This window comes from Pygocentrus nattereri, chromosome 5, assembly GCF_015220715.1.
Source record: "Pygocentrus nattereri isolate fPygNat1 chromosome 5, fPygNat1.pri, whole genome shotgun sequence".
Taxonomy (NCBI): Eukaryota; Metazoa; Chordata; class Actinopteri; order Characiformes; family Serrasalmidae; genus Pygocentrus; species Pygocentrus nattereri.
Genome location: NC_051215.1, coordinates 8,579,769 through 8,599,108, shown reverse-complemented (window position 1 = coordinate 8,599,108; position 19,340 = coordinate 8,579,769). Strand labels below are relative to the sequence as shown.

The following is a 19,340-nucleotide window of genomic DNA, read 5'->3' as shown; positions in this document are numbered from 1 at the left end:
CTGACCTTAGTCATATAGAAATGTTATGAAAGAACCTGACGCTTCATGAAGGGGTCACACCAGATACTGAAAGCAAAGGTTCACATATTTTTGGATCATTTTAATCTTAATAAATAATATTGGATCGTTTTCCTCAATACATAAATGAGCAAGTATACCATTATTGGCTCATCCGCTTAATCAGGTTCTCTTTATCTACTTTCATGAGTCATGTGAAAATGTGATTAGGTTTAGGTCATGTTTATACAGAAATAGACCATTCTAAAGGGTTCTCAAATATTCAAGCACCACTGTATGCAGAAATACCTACATTGGTCTAAAGTCTGGTTTGCTCACACCTCCCTCACATATTGGTGTTGTGTGGTTTATTGCTGTTCTCGCACACAAAGTATCTGCACATAAGGTCATTCAGTGTGAATGGCCTTAGAAAACTCATCAAATGCTCATATTCTGTGGGTTAACTGTCTGCTAGATACACCCTTGCACAGTTTTATCCCTCAGGTGCTGTATAAAGATGCCTGTAATTATATTTCATTAGTTTTCAGGTGTGCAAACAGACTTAGGGAGTATGGAAATACACAGATCAAAAACAAAAAAACTCATTTAAGCATTAAATAGCATTTATTTTGCAAAAAGAATAAGATGCATAGCAAGAAATCAATGTGCAAAACAATTACACAAAAGAGCGATTTTCGAGGAACAAAATACAAGAAGGTATCGCTGTCTATTAAAAGTGAAATGTTTTTACAAGATTGCTTTTTGGTGCTTTTGGAAAAACATATTTACAATGTACATTCTGCATGTATATTTCCTATGCAAAAATCAGAGACCATTCAATTTCATTTCCAGTCCATAACAGCTATTCCCGTTATGTACATGCTAGTCATTTTTCAGCGTCAGGAAGAAAAAAAACAAAAACAAAACAAAACTGACAATTACACCACCTCAACAACAAAGCATAATATCAGATTTTTCAGTATGCACTGGGTTCCCCCTTTGTCTTTATTACAGCTTCCATTCTTTTTAATTGCTTTCAAGATTTTTCTGTCATAAGTTCGCAGGGAAGGGATACTTTTTTGTGCCCCTACAAAGTTCAGACTTTGGAGTTTCTCTGATTTTAGTGATTCTGCTTTCAGTTATTTTCCTTTGGCTTTCCTCTTCCTTATGCAAGTGGATTATCTTATGTCCAATTTCCTCAAAAAGGTCTCCTGAAAATGAATAACTTGTACTTATTGACTCGCTTTATCTGAAAATTAAAAACGAACAGAAGGTCTCCAAATTTTGCACAGTACCATATACATTTCCGTTTATGTGTCATCCTTTTTTCTTTAATAGGCAATGAAAGTAGTCTTTGGGTGGTAAGGTATAAGAGTAGCGGCCCATTCTTGGTCTCAGCTGAGGTGTAGATAGCAACTAAAACACACTTTACGCTGGCTAAACAAAGGTAAATGTATACTTAACATGAGTGAACTTCAGCAGTCACTTTTCCAAGAACTTCATGAATTACAAGTCTCCTAATCATGGTCTTGGACTACTGTTGGCTTTTAAAGAGTCTGTGAGAATACTGAGAACAGTTGATTCAAAGTGGACTGGAGGACTACACCAGAGTCATGACTTTAAGCGAGGCTGGCTGAAAGCGACGAATTTTCTTCTTCAGCGCTCTGGAGGCTTTGATACGGCATGCCACCGGCTCTGGTCGTGGATGTTGCTGCAGGGACTGCCCAGCTGCCGTTGGCCCAACTGCTGCCTCGGCCCACACCAGATCCCCTTCATCTTCCTCCTCCTCCTCTAAAACATAGTCATCATCCAGCGACAGGCTGCTATCTGAGTCAGAGGCAGTCCGGGACTCCAGACTGGACTCGCTGTCTCCAAAACGGTTGGTTGTGTAGTCACTCAGCTCTCCCTCACTGCTCTCTGCAATGGTGGAGTGGAAGAGGGAGGCACACTCTGCCGAGTACTCTGAGAACTCTGACTCGCACCTTGGTGGGTAGCGGGTGCAAGGAGGTGCAGGTGGGTACCTGAGGTTCATGTCACTAAAGTAGGAAGAAGACGACAGAGAGGGTTGGAGTGGATGAGAAACACCACCCCAGTGACCCGAGCGGGGTCTCATGTTAACATTTCTCACCATGCCTGGCTTTTGCATAAGTCTTTGGGAAGGTACCTCTTTGGATCTTTGGTAGTGGGTCGAGACACCAGGGGGGAGCTGAATCTCTGAGGCAGAAGGCCACTTTCGAGAGCTCTGCTTCTTTCTCGGTTGGCAAAGGGAAGGGTTAGCCAGGTCCTGTAACTGGGCCTTGCGGGACCTGGTGGACTTCTGCTGGGGCTGAGACTGAAGGTGAGCACTACCAGATCCCAGTAGACTGGACTCTGAGCAAGATCGAACGCGAGCCTCCCGAAGGTGACCATCCATCCTCTCTTTTTCTGCATTGGTCTGCTTTGTATCCCTATCTCCATGTGTCTTAACACTGTACCCTCTGTCCTTCTCCTGCTCTCGAAAGGAGTGCTTCTGCTGGTGCTTCTTACCTAGAGGTTTCTCATTATTCCTTTTACGAAGTCTCAATGCCTTTGTCTTCTTGTCCACCTGATGCACCTTCATCCTCTGCGACCCTGCGGGTACAAACTGGGCACATACAAATTCAGATTGTGTACAAGTGTGACCTCCATTGCTGCTTTTGTTCTCCTCATTGCTGGAGATCAAGATTTGTTCTGGAGGTTTTGAGACCAGTGATGCACCCTTAAAGTCATCTTTATTTTTATGATGAAACTGAATGCTTTGCTTATTGTCCTCAGTTTTCTCTCTGACTTTGGTCATGGGGCATATCTCTACAGTGGCTTTGTAATCAATGGTATTTGGAGGATACTGAACATAGCACATCTGGTTGGATTCTTCTAATCTATAGCTAGACAGGTTCACTTGCTCCTGACAAATGTTTCTTGGTGCTGAATTCTTTCCAGCCCCTAAATTATTTTCTAAAACCAGTGTTTTCTGTTGTCGGGTACCCAGCACTTCAGCAACTCTCACATGTCCATAGTTCACTTCTTGAGCTTTGGAACCAATTAGTCCATGGGTGTCACTATCAGACACAGGGATCTCACTCTGTAGGTTCATCTTACTGGAGCTACGTTCAACCAGTTTAACAATGTAACCTACAGGTGTAGAACCAGATAGCTCGTGCTTGGGAAGAGTGTCCTCAGCAAGTCCCATTTGCGTCTTATTCTCTTGGGTCTCAAAGGCCTGATCTTCACCAAGAGTGAAAATGGGACTCTGTAGGGCCACTGCGTGTAAGGGGCTAGGGTAGCGGTATACTTCCGTGCCATTGCGGGATACAAGGTTGCTTTGATATTTGGGGTCCAAGGTGGGATTGCAGAGGTTACCGCAAAGTTTGGAGGTCTTCCCATTATCAGGCTTACAGTAGCCAAAACCAGGGCTGATCACTCTGTCAAGATCACCTGGACAAAAAAAAGATTAGAAATAAACTTAAGACATATGAACTTGGAAGATCAATCGTTACACGTTTTAGAATCTCAAAGCAATTGCCTAAATTTATTGTCTGTTTGCTTTTTTAATCTATAATTGTAGTACATGCCATTCCAATCCAGCTCTTAAGAACGGGAATTAGGAATGTTTAATTATTCAAGTTGAGGAAAATGTTTGAATTGTTTGCATGAAGGCACAACAGGCAACAGAAAGACAGAATAAAAAAATAAATATGCAACTAAAAATAGGGGAACCACTTAGTTTGCAGCACAACTAAAGTGATGTACCAGATCTAAAGCAAACATCCAAGCAATAAGACAGCCATTTTATCCAATTCTCCAAAGAAAGTGTGATGTGGTGGTGAGGTACATTGAGCCAAAGTGAGCCCGATCATGACATATTCGTTTGAACCTGGGCTAGCAATGAGTGACAATTACTTCAGAACAGAAGGAATATATAACTTTTGGTAGCCCATCATAATATATTTCAGCATATATACATACCCCAGCGTTTTATGCCCCCAGGAGTAGCTTAGAAAGTGTATGTGTGTGTGTATGTATGTGGATATATATTATACACACACACACGCACGCACACGCGCATGCACACGTTTAATCAACCTTTAAGTTTACGGTCATATAATGAAGAATATACTGTTTCTAATAATGTTCTGGGGTCCACACAAGGAGCAATTTAATATTTCAGTGCATTAATATGGAACTTAACTGTTCTGTGTGCTCATAAGCATGCATATTTTATGTACTTTACAATAGCTTTGAAAGTAGCTCAGCCAACAATGTTTTATGACAGGAACAATCGATATTTGATTGATATTCTAATAGGTCACATTTCTTGATGATTAATTACTGATCAATGACATTTGGTTACTGGTCTAAAGAATCTGCCAAAACTTGCATCCCTATACCAGAATACTGGATTAAGAAACACTGAAATATCATCCTCTTAAGTTTCATGTACAAGCACACAGTACATGTAAACACTATCCATGTTCACGCTCACCTGTTGACACAGGTCTCTGTCTGGCTCTTTCTGAGCTAACAGAAGTTGTACGTATTCCGCTGCTTCCCAGTCGCACTCCTAGCCCTCGTGGAGCATCCGACTGAGCTGTAGACTCATCTGCGGATCGTCGACGGGACACATCAGGCTGCCCAGTGGTGCTATGGCCGTGGGGAAATGAGGGACCTGAGGAGAGCGGGAGCAGGCTGGCTTGGGACGAAGATGAAAGGCACTCACTGTAGACAGATGTACAGGAGTTGGACAGAGAGCCCAAACCACCGTCACTGAGCTCATAGAAACCTAAAAGAAGAAATTACCATTATTAGACACAGTGAATAAACAATTTCGGCATTTAACCTCTTGACCCTAGGCTTGTTTATATTAAGACCTCTTATTCAGTGACTACTCTGAAACTGAAGGTTGAAGAAATGAACACTATACTATACAGTAGGCACTTAAGAGTTAAAAAGGTGAGCATTTCCTCGCTCTCTGATTTTGGTTTGCAGGTAGCATTTGTATTCATTTGTTCACCTGAGCTGGGTCTGCTGTCACTCTCAAGGTGTTCAGCAGAAGCTTTACACACGTCCAGTTTGAGCTCGCTGATCTGCTGATCCAATTGCTGCAGGTGTGTCTTCAGCCCAACATCCTGCCTGCGTAAACGTGTCTACAGACAACAAACACAATAGCTGGTCAGCACAGAGACACTGGCTTGTTTCCTATCACTGCTATTCAGCATGGATGTCACAACTCTGGATGGAGTAAAGTGTTATTGGGTCTGTCCATCTCATACAACACATGCTGCCCATATATCATCTTTGGGCGAGACCAATGCAGGATTACATAATCAATAAAACAGACCCTGCATAAATACGTACAGCCCTGTGCAAAAGTTAGAGAGCCCCCTTCATATGAGATTTTTTTTCATTTAAAGTAAATTTTTTTAGTGTCAGAAAAAAGCAGAAAATATTTAATAAAGAAGATAAAACTACATAAAACATCACACAGAACTACATATCACTTTTTCAGTATTTAGTGTGTCCACTCTGCCTTTACTACAGCTTCCATTCTTTTTGCTTCCAGTGTTTTAAAAATCATAAGTGTATAAATATCCATACCTCTACAACAGTTGAGAAAAGGAAGCTTAATAAGACCAGCACGCTAAACAAAGTCTAACCCAGAGCTCATAAACTCCAGCAGAATTTGGTGGTTTTCCTGCTTAAGCACATCTGACTCAACCCAGCAGTTAATTACCAGGTTTAGTCGGTGTGTTAGAGCAGCTGTGCTGGATTACAGCCTTCCAGGATTGGAACTGATGACCCCTGGTCTTGCAACTAAAGTGAATCTTGAATGACACAAAACAACCAGTACTGCATATCTAGGCCTAAATAACTAAGCTTTTGACCGAAGGAGGAAACAATGGAACCAGACACTTGAAGATCTTTAATGAATGACAAGTCTCCTGTGGTTATACGACGTTCGGGGGAAGGAAAGAAAGAACGAATAAAGAGGGAGTGTAGTTGACCATTAACCGAGCAAGGACAACGGATGGCCTGGGGGTGCAATGCTGTAGGTTCAGTCTCCCCTGCAGAGAACCACAGGCCATTGTGTACTCAAACACAAAGCAATACAAGACCAAGCCAAATACTGAACTAGAGTGATCTGACTTATCCTTACAAGCCAAATACTGAGTACAGAGTCTTGTTTTTGGACGAAATTGCTGAACTTCAGTTCATCGCATTAATTCCTAATGATCAGGACATCGGCCGAATTAGCCTAGAATCTGGATGTAGATTTCATAATTTATTTTCATTTAAACTAATTTACATCAGTACATTTGTTAATTTAACAAATAACCTAGCATTTTAGTGAATTAATGATCCAAACTAGGCATTTAAAAGCCAATTAAAAGCAGAAAGTGCTTCCATGCAACTTTCTGATATCTTTATGTCCATGTTGCCGGCCTTGGCCTGGAATATCCACTGATTTCAGTTTTGCCCTTGGTGGACCTGCCTTGACACCAACTGGATTTTTTAATCAACCACTCCCCTGCATGACTGGTGACTTGCATGTTACCACAAAGCAGTGCAAAGCCCTTTAACAGGGACCACTGTTGCATAAAACCTCTCATTCATCGAAAGGAAACGTGCCTTCTGGAAGAACTCAACCTAGCTACCTAGTGCTTTACATAGGTCATGAAACAGTGGCTTTTACACCTTAAAGGACATGGAAATGTTGAAGGTTTCAACATGGAGCAGCCACTCCAGTCTGTACAGACTATATTTGCAAACTAATGCAAAAATAACCTAATTTGAATTAATTTTTCTGATGCAACAAAACCCAACTGGTTTACAGATTTACATTAGTCAGCCATAACATTAAAACCACCTTGATGTTTCTGTAATAACTGTCCATGTTACAAGCTCCAAATACCATATAGGTGCATTTGTACTTCTACAATTACAGACTGCAGTCAACCTGTTGCACTTCATGCTTTGTAAGCCCCCTTTCATTCTGTTCTTCAATGGTCAGGATGCCGACAGGACCATCACAGATTAGTGCTGAATGATTTGGGGAAAAAATAATAGCAAGTCCAGGCCACCGATCACTAAACATGTCCGACTGCCAGTTAGTTATGTTTGTAACATCACAGTATATAATTGTTTGGATGCTTCTGAATGGTCCGACTCATCCAAACACAGATTACAAGCTCTGATATTATGGTACTGTTCCCCAAATAAGACAACATTGTTAAAAAATGCCTATAATTAAAATTGGTGGATCATTCTCAGCATTGCAGTAACACTGACATGGTGGTGTTGTTGGTATTAGTGTGTTGTTCTAGCACGAGTAGATAAAAAAGAGCAGCGCTGCTGGAGTTTTTAAACACCTCAGTGCCAGTGAGTGGACTCACTCTCCACTCCAGCAGCACTGCTGTGTCTGATCCACTTCTATCAGTGCAACACACATCGTCCCTGCCCTTGCTTTGCCCCTCCAGAGGTCTGGACACACATTTCTGGAAAGCTACTTTGAAACACTGTCTACTGAAAAAGTGCTATGCAAAATTTTTTTTTTTACTGAATTAGCTGATAGGCTTCCTCTTCATGACCAGAGTTCACAAAGGGTCAAGCGTCCACTAAGGGGCATCGCAGGGTCAAACACCGTGCGGCCAAGCGGGTCAACATTCTGTGGCCACTCTCATTAAACTGGGTTAATCATCAGAGACGGAAACACCCCCCACCTGGCCCATCCCCCCAACCCTCCTGCAGTGGACCAACGTGATTTACGAGCCCTGACCATCTCCAGCTATCAAAAGTAGGAGTAAAGAGATGTATGCAAATCCAAAACCTCCTTAAGTCCCTCTAGCTTTAAAACATGTCACTACATCCAGCATCTATCAGGAACTGAAGCTGGTCAGGAGCCACTTCTGGTCTAAAATTTAACGTGAGATCTGAGGAACGTGAACAGTGCTTCAGGTTCTGTCACCAGGAGCCAAGGAACTGAATGAGAAGGTCTACACTGACTGATTTAAAAACAATATTTATTTCCTAACAAAACAACACGTCTTGTTGGAATTTCCCCGTTCCACCTTAAATGGTGCAGCAGCTCCATTCTGCCACCGCTGGTCTCAGGCGACAGAACGTAACTGCTGCACCACTTAAGGTGGAACGGAAAAATTCCAACAAGAAGCTAGGAAGCCAACCTCAACCTCGTGTGAATATGACTAGTCTTTATGGGCCTCTCCCCAGAACTGCCAACGTTCACTAAAAGGCTGCACTTTTCTAACATATATTACCCCAAACTGTGAGCCAAGACCCCCCAAAAAGTGCTTTTCCTCACCAGTTGTTGTTTAAGGGCAGTGAGCGTCGCCTCCAGCCGCTGCTCCTCGGTGTTGGTGTCCGACTCTCTGTTATTTACATGAGAAAAGCTGACTGGTTTCTCTTTGTCCATCCGAAGTGCCCAGCGGACCATGTCGCTCTGTTTCTCCCTCAGAAAGTGCAACTCCTGCAGCCCGGCCAGCGCCGCCTGCAGCCTCTCCCCGACCCGCCCGCGGTCCACACCCGCGCTCAGCAGCTCCGTCCTGGCTACTTTTCTACTCAGCATTTTGGCACAAGAGGTGAAGACATTATTCAGAGAATACGCGATAGATCCAGCGAGTCTCACGGAGGTTAAGGCAGTCACTGTATGGCGTGAATGACACTGATTTCATTATGAGTGAGCGGGGAAGGTGTAAACCCCGCCCACATTTAAACCAGGACGGTCATACGGGAGAGCCATTGGTTAGGAGTGGCTGTAAGCCCCACCCACACTTAATATGGTAATACGGGATGTGCCATTGGCAGCGAACAGTTGCAGGCCACGTTTGTTACTGCCATAAAATTTGGAACAATTATTGGGAGCAAGAGGGAAATATTTCGTTATTTTTTTTAACAATTACAGCCAAATTACAAATTTTGAAATATCCAATAAACCAGTTTATTCCTGAAGGAACTGGATTCCCTTGGATTCCTTAAAACCTACAGGAAACTAGCATCTGCTGAAGTTTTGTTTTCTATAGGCTATGTAATTAATTAACCCCTATATGTTTATTATATAATCTTAAATTGGTATTTCTTTATGTAGCAACATTGTTAATCCTTTATATTAATATTTATTAAGTATGTAGTGCTCCTAATGGCTTGCCTACTCAAATGAACTGCTAAATAGTAATAAGTAACATCTGTATAGTGCCTTATGTAAACATGCAATACTACTGTGGTTTTGTATATCTCAAACTCAATATACTTCATCTTAGCTGTTGTATATACACATCGTGCTGAATGTGCCATTGCTTCCAAAGGGAGTAAAGACCAAAGAGTCTCCTACTGAGGAAAACATCACCTGTCCTAATACCATTTATTACTAAGTAATAAAATAAGTGGGCTGCAGAAACTGAATTTCTCCAACGTCTAATTGTAAACTATCCAAATGAAGGTGCGAATCAATATTTCAGCTCCAATCGCTGCTGAAAACACACTGGCTCTGAGTATTTCATACATGTTTATTAGTTGACCACTGGAAATGTACACAACTAGCGACCTCTAGTGTTCGAACAATGAAGCCACAGATTGTGAAATGCCAATGACTTGGTTCATCAAACCTACCTCCTTTATGGGGCCAGAACTGTCTCCCTAAACATGTTCTCACACTGCACTGCTGCAGTACAGGCTTTTAGTTTTTCAGTTCTATTTAAATATCCCTGGCATCCCAAAACCAAAGGTTCTGGACCAGATGATGAACCATTGCTCTAAACTAGAAAACTGGCAACTTAAGGAAATCCTTGCTTTTTCCCCCCCATACGGATAATCTTTCATGCTATAGCACAGACTATAAGTTTAGTACTAGAAGTGGGCATATGACAAAAATATATCGCAATACCTTGACACAATTTCACAATACACATGCATCTCCATTTTGTTTTTCTTAGTTTTGATAAGTTGAAACAAAAAAAAAAAAAAAAACACCATCAGTGCTATATTAAAAAATACAATCAGTAACTATGTACACAGTGATTTGTTTGATTCAACCCTTTATATACCAAGCCACAGTGTATGCAATTAAACTGGATTGATTATGCTCTTTGATATGAAGCATGAGGTGTAAATATACTGATGTAATTCATTATGATAATAAATATCGCCAAACTTCGCACACTACTGGTACAAAAAACTAATTCTGGTTTCCAAATTCATTGACAGTTTAAATACACTGTACTTAGGGATATCAAAGTTAGTGTTTGTCAATCTGACATTTAATCTTTCAAATCTTAGATTAAATCACATTTACACACACATCTTCTAAGCCACTTCTCCTTCTGGGTCAAGGGGGGTGTTGGAGCCTATCCCAGCGGTCATTGGGTGGAAGGCAAGATTAAATCATGAAGGGGGAAAAAAAAAACCAACTACATTTTCACCACATCAACTTTAATGAATCTTTAACCTACAAAAAGAATTTAATTGGCCCTTTTTGGTTTATGACTAGAGAGGTCAGTGACAAACCACACAAATTGGATCAGACTGGCCTCTGACTGGTGTAATAAGATTTGGGAAGAGACCACATCTGCTTCATCGTTGAGAAAAGGGTTCGCTCTTGATCAGTTAGTAAGTGTCAGAGTTGGACCACTGCACCCTCTGGTCTCTTTCCCACAAAACTTTGCAGTGTACTGATCATCATTCAATGGTAAGAGCGTTCAAAGAGTCACCCGCCACCATAATGATGATCCCTACTATGCTACGATGCTTCAGGAAACCAAGTCCAGATGGCTGGTGGAGTATCAGAGGTGCTGTTGATGAGGTGATTGGCTTTATGTGGCCCGTGATGTACTGCTGCTGGAGCCAGATGAGCTAGTTACGGTCATCTTCTTCAGGGTGCGGTTCAGCTTGAATGACAAAGACAGATGAGTGAGTCAAACTATTTTCTCTACTCTAATCAATTCTCATGAACGCTAAAAGCCTTGCCAGACAGCAGTTAAGGGTCGTGAATCAGAAAGCGTGATGCATTTTTCTTCTATGTGGTAATGTTCTTTTAAATGAAACATGGTGACAGGGAGGGTCTATGAACTACCTCAGTTTTTTTTTTTTACGTCAATGATAATTGGAGGCAAGTTAATCTTTTCTGTAGCAAAAGGGTTGGCAAATGTCATCACATTTTAAAGGAAAATCAGAAAAATAATACTTCTGTCTTAAATTATATGATGAGTTATGATATGGCCTGGGGCATGAATTAAGATAAAAATGCTGCCATGTTCTGTTTTTCATGACTGCGGCTGTTGCTATGAGGCGTATCTAATATTCCTGCCCAATCTTGGCAAAAAATGAAGCGGAGTGTAAATGACACGTAAATGGCTGCTTGTGTATGTAAAATGAGTCTCTGCACAGAACAGTTCCAAGCCATTGCTGCAACATGCCCAGGCAATACTACATCTACTCTAGAGTTAAGCAAAATTTCTCACTGAATGAAGAGTATGACAACGTCACAATTTTCAATGCAGGCACATGAAAAGTCAAAGAATGCTTCTTAAAAATAATAAAAAAAAAAGCCTTACCTCTTCAAACTTGTGGATCTGTCGGATAAAGAAGTCTCCATAACGACGTGCGACCTTGGTGTCTGCGATGTGAATCATGTCCTGCAGAGAGATGGGAGTATAAGCCCTAACTGCACCACTGACCAAAACATTTATCCATCTATAAGCACTGAACCTATATCTATAGTGTAAAATATCAACTGGAAATGACTGCAGTATATTCTTTCATAACCATCCATTCATCCATCCACACACCTTGTCAATATAAAAGTCAACTTCAGAGGCAGACTGGAACTCTCCATCCAGGGCCGAGATGCCACTGGTCCAGACCAGGTTCTTCATCTTGTGTTTGAAAACAAGCAGCTGAATCCGGAACTCCTGCTCAGACATGTCCAAAAAGCCAGCAAGCTTAGCCACGGGCATGGTGGTGTAGAGCTTCAGAAAACTGCAGGACAGTGACAAACAGATTATGAGAAACATGCTTTTGTGCCAGTTTAGAGTTTTGTCCTAGTGGACATCTACTGGACAAAATACTAGAAAAATACACCATTATGTTTTCAAATAACAGCAAAAACATGAAAGAAAAATAACAGAAACATCTGGCACCCAGACTCTGCCATTACCTGGAAGCAAAAGGCATTAAACTACACCATATTTCTCCAAAATCCAAAGTTCAATTTTCCCCCCAGAATAAAATAAAAAAGCGCAACACACCTGCGGATAGTGGAGAGCTGTGCCTGCTGCTGTACCTCCTCGGCGAACACTTTGAGCTGCTGCTGGAATGGTTCTTTGTGGTAGTTGGGGTGAACATTGTCATAGTTGGGCACAACAGGGGAAAGAAACTTAGGACAAGCAAAGCTGAACAGCTCCTCAAACACCTGCAGATCTCTGTCACAAAGAGATGCACAAAGAAGCAAATGAATACATGGTTTAAATGTTTGCAATTAGGATATATATAATGCCCACGCTAATCCAAAGAAGATGTCTTTAGTCATGTGTACAGGATGTGTGAAATCTGCATGACTCACCCTTTCTGCATACGCAGCATCTTGTCTCCGTATTTCTCTCGGAGCTGTGTGTGGATGCTCTCATCAATGCGCATAGGGTACATGGTCAGAGCGATGGCCAGCAGCCCATGCATCTGTTCATTCTGCTTGTTAATCTGGAAAAAACAAAAGTCCATCAAAGAGCAAAGTTAAACAATACATTTTTAAACTAAGGTCTGTTGTTAATAACATTACTAAGCATCCTACACTAGAAAATTCTTGTCTATACATGCACAGAAGCCTCTTAACATAACCTTTCTTTAGCTGTAGCACTTTGGACTGACACATTCAAACATCCTACCACCAAAACCAGTCACTAATATTTCCTAAGTGTAGTTGTCAAATTTCTCAGACACGTATAACTAAATATATTTCATCTAATATTAAAATATACCAGAGATAAAGGCTCTGTTAAGGGGACTACACTGACCATCTCATATTTGTAGGTAGACCTCTGGAACATGTTCCTTGTCCTCTGAATGTAAAGCAGAATGTTGGCGAAAACGCGAATGGCATCCTGGTAACGCCTCATCATCAGGTAGGCAAAACCCACATAGTAATAGGTGGTGATCTGGCACTCAGGCACACGTGAGTACATGCTCTGAATTTAAAAAGAGAGAAGCAAAGACAGTTAAATATCTGTGATAAAAACATCCAAACAACACAAAGGAAGAGTGCAATTCACGTGCCAATTATTGCCAGCAAATAACTATTAAAAATAGATAATTTACCTTCTTGTTGAGTTCAATGTTCTCCAGTACTTTGATAGCTTGGTAGTAATCCCCCAGCAGAGAGTGCAGCCTCAGCAAACCCACCAAGCTGAAGTAGCCCAGCATCTTATATAGCGAGTGACGGCCATATTCTCCAGCCACACTTTCTGGGTCTCCTACAACACACAGTAATGCACATCTCTCATTGAAAATTCATAAAATACAAACAGATGTACAAAAACTGGCTTGCTTTACTTAAAACTCTCTCTGACACTATTCAGGACACCCAAACCCACATCTGACCCTAAAAACGTGCTATCCAATCAGATTAGTAACTGAGAACAGGCCCTGCACCTTTGCCAAGCATGTGGTATTTTATGTACCTAATAATATTCTAAGATTTTACAACAATGCTGCTATTTTACACCCATTCTGTTAGGTTATGACCCCTAGGCTATTTTTTTGTGATCTGTAAGCTTTTGTCCTTTTAGCACTACTGGGGTCCCAAGAGATCATGATGTAGCCCTCAAATGTATAACGGAGACCTATTTGTCAACTTGATGTGTTGCACCAAAAATACATAGCATTTTAGGAGACAAGTTGCCAAAACATGACATTGACAATTCAACAGTTGTAATTTAATAGACATGAAAACTTATCAAACATATCAACAGTAACTAAGGGGTGGGGCTTAGGAAAGTGTCTATATAAATAAAAAACAAAGCCCTGAGGCCAATACTGTACCAATGTACACCTGAATAACAACTACTTTCTCCCACTCACTGCCTGCCCTTTTACCTCCACTGGTGTAGACCTCCAGCTGGCGGTTAATGTTACTCTTGTCCACCAGAGAATGCAGCACGTTGAGGACACTGTGCACATTCCAAATCTTTGGGTTGTTCCTCAGGAACTCGATCTCCTCCTCAGACTTCTTGGCTGTCTTACAGCGGTACTGACTGAAAGACTGGAACTTGAACAAAGGCAAAGAAAAATAAAGAATGACAATCCTGTTCCTGTTCTGGGCCAAGAACAGTTTGTCCACTTTTTATACACCTGTTACATTTCTGCAAATATTACTCTGGTCGCACTTTACTGAAGACTACCTGTAGCACCTTCTAGAGGTTTACAAAGATAACTGCTTCATGGCTTGTTTAGATTTACCTGGTAAATGAATTCATCGATGATGTCCCAGAGCCACTGGTTGGGAAGCTCTAAAGGTGCAGGGCCATCAGCATCTAATAAGAATAACGTAGCATCATTATCTGCTATCCAAGCTTCCTAAATAAATGAACTGTTTTACTAAATGTACACTGTACAAAGAAGATTGTCCTTTCTTGGCTGTTCACAAGTAAAATGACTTACTGAGGATGTAATTGAAGAGATTGCAGTAATTGTAGTAGGACTCAAACCTCTGGTCAAGTGTTGGGCCCCCCTGTAATGTTTCACACACAAGTAGGATTTTATATTACCATATTCTTTAAAAGCACTTAATTTGCACTACAGGGGAATAAATTAAATCCACAACACATCAAAGTGATTGCTTAAATACTTACGCTGACTTTTGCATAAATGTGCCGGTAGTACAGCTCCTTGTAAAGGATCAAGAAAACTGCATCTGCAAGTTGGAAGCAAAGTATAGAGTCAGGTGGTAAAATATCATCACTGATCATCTTAGACCAAGATGACAAATGATTCACAGAAATTAAAAAAAACAAATGAATAGAATTTTGCCTCACATGTCTGTCTATAAACTGCCACATTTAAACATCACTATCTGTTGATCCACTGCTTTGTGAACTCCTATTGCCCAGGAAACCCATTATTTGTAACTATGATCAGCTAACCTATAGAGAACACAGCATCAGCACAGCAAACTTCATCGATTACAGACTCAAACAATTAACTTACCATTTCCTACCAGTGAGGCAATGGCCTCTGCCTCTGGCCATGGTGAGGTCTTGAAGAAACGATCAGTTAACTTGTTCCAGCTGAGTTATTTTTTGAGTAAGGAAAAATAAGACAGTCAATAATGGTATGTACGAAACACCACATAGTTTTAATGAACAGATTTTCCTCCAATCCATGTCTATTCATGCACATCTGTACCTGTTCTCATAGACATCCTGGATTTCATAGATCTTCTGTTCGATGCTCTCGCTGGAGACACGGTTGGCCTGCAGCTCATAGACCTTCTGGTCGATCAGGTCTGAGATGGTCTTATGGAAGTACTGCAGGAAGTTTTTTATCACTTCAGGGATCACGTGATACGTCTGCTGGTGCTCATACTGCCGCTCGTAAGCCAGATCTGCTTTAGGATCGCCTGTGGAGATGATAACTTTTTAGGTCTCGTCTGGACATATAATACCCGATAACTGCATTATTAACCAAATCAACGTGCAGTCATTCATGAAACTAGTATTTTAGCTGTCAGTTGACAAAGTGCCATTACAGTGTGTACACACTACTCACCAGTGTGAAAATCGTAGTCATTGGGGTAATTGTAGGGATCATACTGGTAGAAAGAAAAACACAATATTACTGACACCACAACAAACCGAACAATGCACCATAATAATCTGAGCTAACTTTAGTTGCACGTCTACTAGCAGGACAAAAACAACCGTAGCAATATAGCTTACATTACAAGTGATGTGTATGATGACGCTGATACTAACAAACATCAGAACAATAACGAGATAAAGCATTCACTTGTAGCTTTGCACCCTTTAGGCATTAAATACGTCTATTATTAACCATCGCAACCGACGCCAGGAAGGTTAGCTATTTACTATTTACGCCATCAGACAAAATAATATATCCGTGTCTCAAACGTTTCTTATCTCTACTGAACCTTATCACACAAACTGTGCTCTAATGTCAACGGAAATCAATTCGTATGAAGCTTCGTTTCATTTTTCGTTTAGTTAACACATCAATGTTAAACGAAGCTGATACTAGCTTCTTACTCGAATTTTCCCGTTCCACCTTAAATGGCACAGCACGTTCATTCTGGCCTCAGCTGCTATAATGCAACTGCTATACCGTTTAAGGAGGACCAGGAATATTCGATCAAGCAGCTGGCGGATCCCGCTGAACTGCGCTGCACACAAACGGCAGCGCTGAAACGGTCATTCAGCCAGCGTGGTTAAGAAACCTGCCACATGATGTCTTTACAATCTGCTATAAAGAGCCTCGATAACCACAATTTTCTCCTAACAAACCTCCGCCCTCTTCATTCTGAGCTGCCGCCTCACGGCGGCCCGCTCCGCTAAGCTAACCGCACGCTAGTTAGCTCACTAGCACGGCACGATACAAACGAGTATTTTATATGGGATACGGAAGATCCTAAAGCCACACACAGCTACAAAATCTTACTTCTTCTTCTTCGTTTTGGTAAGACATGGTGAAGGGGGTGAGTTTGTGGTTTTTCTGGTTAAAATCGGCGTTTTTAAGCCGCGATGAGCGCAGCCACGAGTCACCGGCGCCGCGCAGAGACGGAGAGGAAACGGACTCAGTGAACCTTCCGGTTTGGAGGAGAAGATCTACGATAAAAGCTCTCAGAAATTCGGGCAGGATATTATTGTATACTTTTAATGTTTTAATATTTAAATATTACACCCGATGGGGTAAAATGAAGTGGAAGCGGCACAGGTCTTAAAACGTGTATGTCATACGATTTATATAATTAATCTGTTTTGCTTGACTTGAACATATATTTCAAGCCCCCCCACCCCCAAAACCTACAAACTATCTATTGTTTGTTTTTACACAAAATAACCGTTAATAAATAAGTGTTTTAAAATTAAGGATTGTTTCAGTATCACCATCATCATCAACAACGATGATGATGATAATAATACATATAAGAACAATAATTATTATAACTTTAACTTTAACTATAACTTTATGAACGTTAAGAGCATTACTAATAATTATTGGCCAGGAGAGGTCACTTTAGAGATTTGTGCCAAAAGGTTCATTTATTTATTCTCATATAACTTTAAGTTTCTTAAGGGAAACTGTTTTAACTGAATGACACATTTTCAAAACTGCAGTGCTAAAGTTCTTCTAGCAGAGGGCGGCATTTGCCCATATTGGATATTAGGGGGAACGTAGTGAGCAGCGTCCTTAACCAAGTTGCAGTTGGTCTTCAAGTAGAAGTTCAGGTAGTTTTGTTATAGATAAAATAATAATTACATTGAAAAACCGTAGCTATAAAAACCCAAAAAATCAGATACAAAAAAGTTCCCTATGGAATTGCAGTGGACATTTAACATCTCTAAGCAAATGATGTTAGGCACTATTGTTTTTTTTCATCTAAAATGAAATAATAAAGCTTGAATGTGAGAATTGTGGGCAACAACAAAGCAGTCCAGGTGCTGTAGCTCACCAACCACTACCACCACCCAAAAAAACAGAGAGGTACCTGTGGACTGAAGTGGAACATACAGATGACTTTACTCAAAAATACTTCAGATTAAGTAAAAATATTATCATTTATACTCAGGACAGGGAAAATTCACAGAAAAAATTTAATTCAATACTTCACGTTCTAACAATGCCTTTCCAAAAAGAAGTACAAGTACAAAAGTGCCAGGCTAATGAAATATATTTAAGTACTGCGAACTGCTGTCAATCTTGAAACTATCAGCTTAAGACCTGAAGTTTGCTATGCTCTGCTCTTCTATTTGCAATGCACTATTAGTCTAAATTAACACGGTAAACCTCAGACGTAACAGAAGTGACCACGAAATGTAACTAAAAGAAATTCCACACGCGAATACTGTATGTGAACACGAAGTGAATAAATAAAAGTTTTATACATTGAAAATACTTGCGAAAGCAGAAATCCTTCAGAATTTTACTTGCAACTACGTACTGCCCACCTCTGCATGTGAATAAGCTCTGTTTTCTCCTAAGCTTACTTTCATTTTTATCACTGAATTGTATTATTAAAATGGAAAGTAATGCTTCAGTAGACCCTGAATTCATTTCCACTTTCGAATTCATGGGACAAAACAGCAAAAAGTCCAGATGGAGGCTTAAAGCTAAGTGCTTCTCAAGCCATGAGCCCCAGACTGTGTCTTGCTTTAATCTCTTTAACCAATGTCATATGTTACTCTGATCGTCAAAAACATCCCAGAGTACAGTTTCACGTGATTTTGAATTTGAAGCCTAAACTATTTGTGTGCAGGTACACACAGAAGACTGTGGTGATGAAGACGACGGTTGCTGGTCTACCACCAAGGCTTTCAGTCTCATAGGAATCATAAAAGAAGGAATAATGTGGCCCAAACATGCTTGAACAAAGCCAAATCTCAATCACCCTACAGCACTGTACATCAGTGAAATACTAGCTTCTACATTCACACAGTGCAGTTACTTACACGGCTCCAAATGTATCCAGACTCACCTTACAATGAGTATACTCAGCTACTTTAACATGTATACTCAGCTACTTTAACATGTATACTCAGCTACTTTAACATGCTCCTATTGCTAACATGGGCCTTCAGCACACAGCACTGCCAGAATAATGGGAAGCACTGGAGCAGCTGCACATGAGCCTAGGGTCACCATGTCCAATGCCTTATGTTAAGCACCTGCTAAAGGGGCACAAAGCCGTGGAATATTGGAGCAGTGGAACTACGTTCTCTGAAGAGATCAGCCCAATATCTGTGGAATAAATGGAATGGAGCTTGTGAGCCAGAAGTAATCATTCAACACCCGTATCTGACCTCACTAATGCTCTTGTGGCTGAATGCAATCAAATCCTCACAGCAGTGTTACAAGATCTAGTGTAAAAGCCTTCCCAGAAGAGCATTTTACTCCTTTTGATGTACAGTGTAGGTAAAATAATGGTATATATACATATTTATGTCCAATATAGTGCATTGCATTGTGAAATAATGACTTCAGCATACAAACAGTGCACTTATATATAGGTATAATCAGGGATTCAGATGGCTGCACCACCAAGGTAAAATAATGACTCTGACACCTAAATAGCGCAGTATGTAGGTGAAACA

At 40.8% G+C, this 19,340-nt stretch overlaps 2 protein-coding genes across 3 annotated transcripts; both read right to left on the bottom strand.

Annotated features, from left to right (window-relative positions):
* Positions 1-602: 602 nt before the first annotated feature.
* dact2 (dishevelled-binding antagonist of beta-catenin 2) lies at positions 603-8,722 on the bottom strand. Its single transcript, XM_017695451.2, has 4 exons — positions 8,333-8,722; positions 5,027-5,159; positions 4,499-4,795; positions 603-3,450 (listed from the first exon to the last, which is right to left on the bottom strand). Exons 1-4 carry the CDS (start codon positions 8,594-8,596, stop codon positions 1,598-1,600), a joined length of 2,547 nt encoding a protein of 848 aa, XP_017550940.1. The 5' UTR covers positions 8,597-8,722; the 3' UTR covers positions 603-1,597.
* A 1,712-nt stretch (positions 8,723-10,434) lies between these two features.
* On the bottom strand, positions 10,435-16,838 carry eif3s6ip (eukaryotic translation initiation factor 3, subunit 6 interacting protein). 2 transcript variants are annotated; one of them, XM_017695452.2, is made up of 15 exons: positions 16,687-16,838; positions 15,781-15,823; positions 15,418-15,631; positions 15,220-15,299; positions 14,865-14,926; positions 14,674-14,743; positions 14,473-14,546; positions 14,110-14,281; positions 13,333-13,487; positions 13,032-13,202; positions 12,584-12,717; positions 12,270-12,443; positions 11,811-12,000; positions 11,577-11,657; positions 10,435-10,910 (listed from the first exon to the last, which is right to left on the bottom strand). In XM_017695452.2, exons 1-15 carry the CDS (start codon positions 16,711-16,713, stop codon positions 10,836-10,838), a joined length of 1,722 nt encoding a protein of 573 aa, XP_017550941.1. In that variant the 5' UTR covers positions 16,714-16,838; the 3' UTR covers positions 10,435-10,835. The 2 variants fall into 2 exon arrangements, with proteins under 2 accessions (XP_017550941.1, XP_037394840.1); XM_037538943.1 differs by lacking the exons at positions 15,220-15,299; positions 15,781-15,823; positions 16,687-16,838 and having other exon boundaries at positions 15,418-15,496.
* Between the last annotated feature and the right edge of the window lie 2,502 nt (positions 16,839-19,340).

What these genes read in the sequence shown, in the direction of transcription:
- dact2 (XM_017695451.2), bottom strand. Translation starts at nt 8,596, where the DNA reads ATGCTGAGTAGAAAAGTAGCCAGGACGGAGCTGCTGAGCGCGGGTGTG. An exon ending in CTGCCCTTAAACAACAACTG is followed by an intron (nt 5,160 to 8,332) that starts GTGAGGAAAAGC and finishes TGTTGTCTGTAG; the next exon opens with ACACGTTTACGCAGGCAGGA. An exon ending in TGACAGCAGACCCAGCTCAG is followed by an intron (nt 4,796 to 5,026) that starts GTGAACAAATGA and finishes TTCTTCTTTTAG; the next exon opens with GTTTCTATGAGCTCAGTGAC.
- eif3s6ip (XM_017695452.2), bottom strand. Translation starts at nt 16,713, where the DNA reads ATGTCTTACCAAAACGAAGAAGAAGAA. An exon ending in TGACTACGATTTTCACACTG is followed by an intron (nt 15,632 to 15,780) that starts GTGAGTAGTGTG and finishes TCATCTCCACAG; the next exon opens with GCGATCCTAAAGCAGATCTG. An exon ending in AGATCCACAAGTTTGAAGAG is followed by an intron (nt 10,911 to 11,576) that starts GTAAGGCTTTTT and finishes TTGTCATTCAAG; the next exon opens with CTGAACCGCACCCTGAAGAA.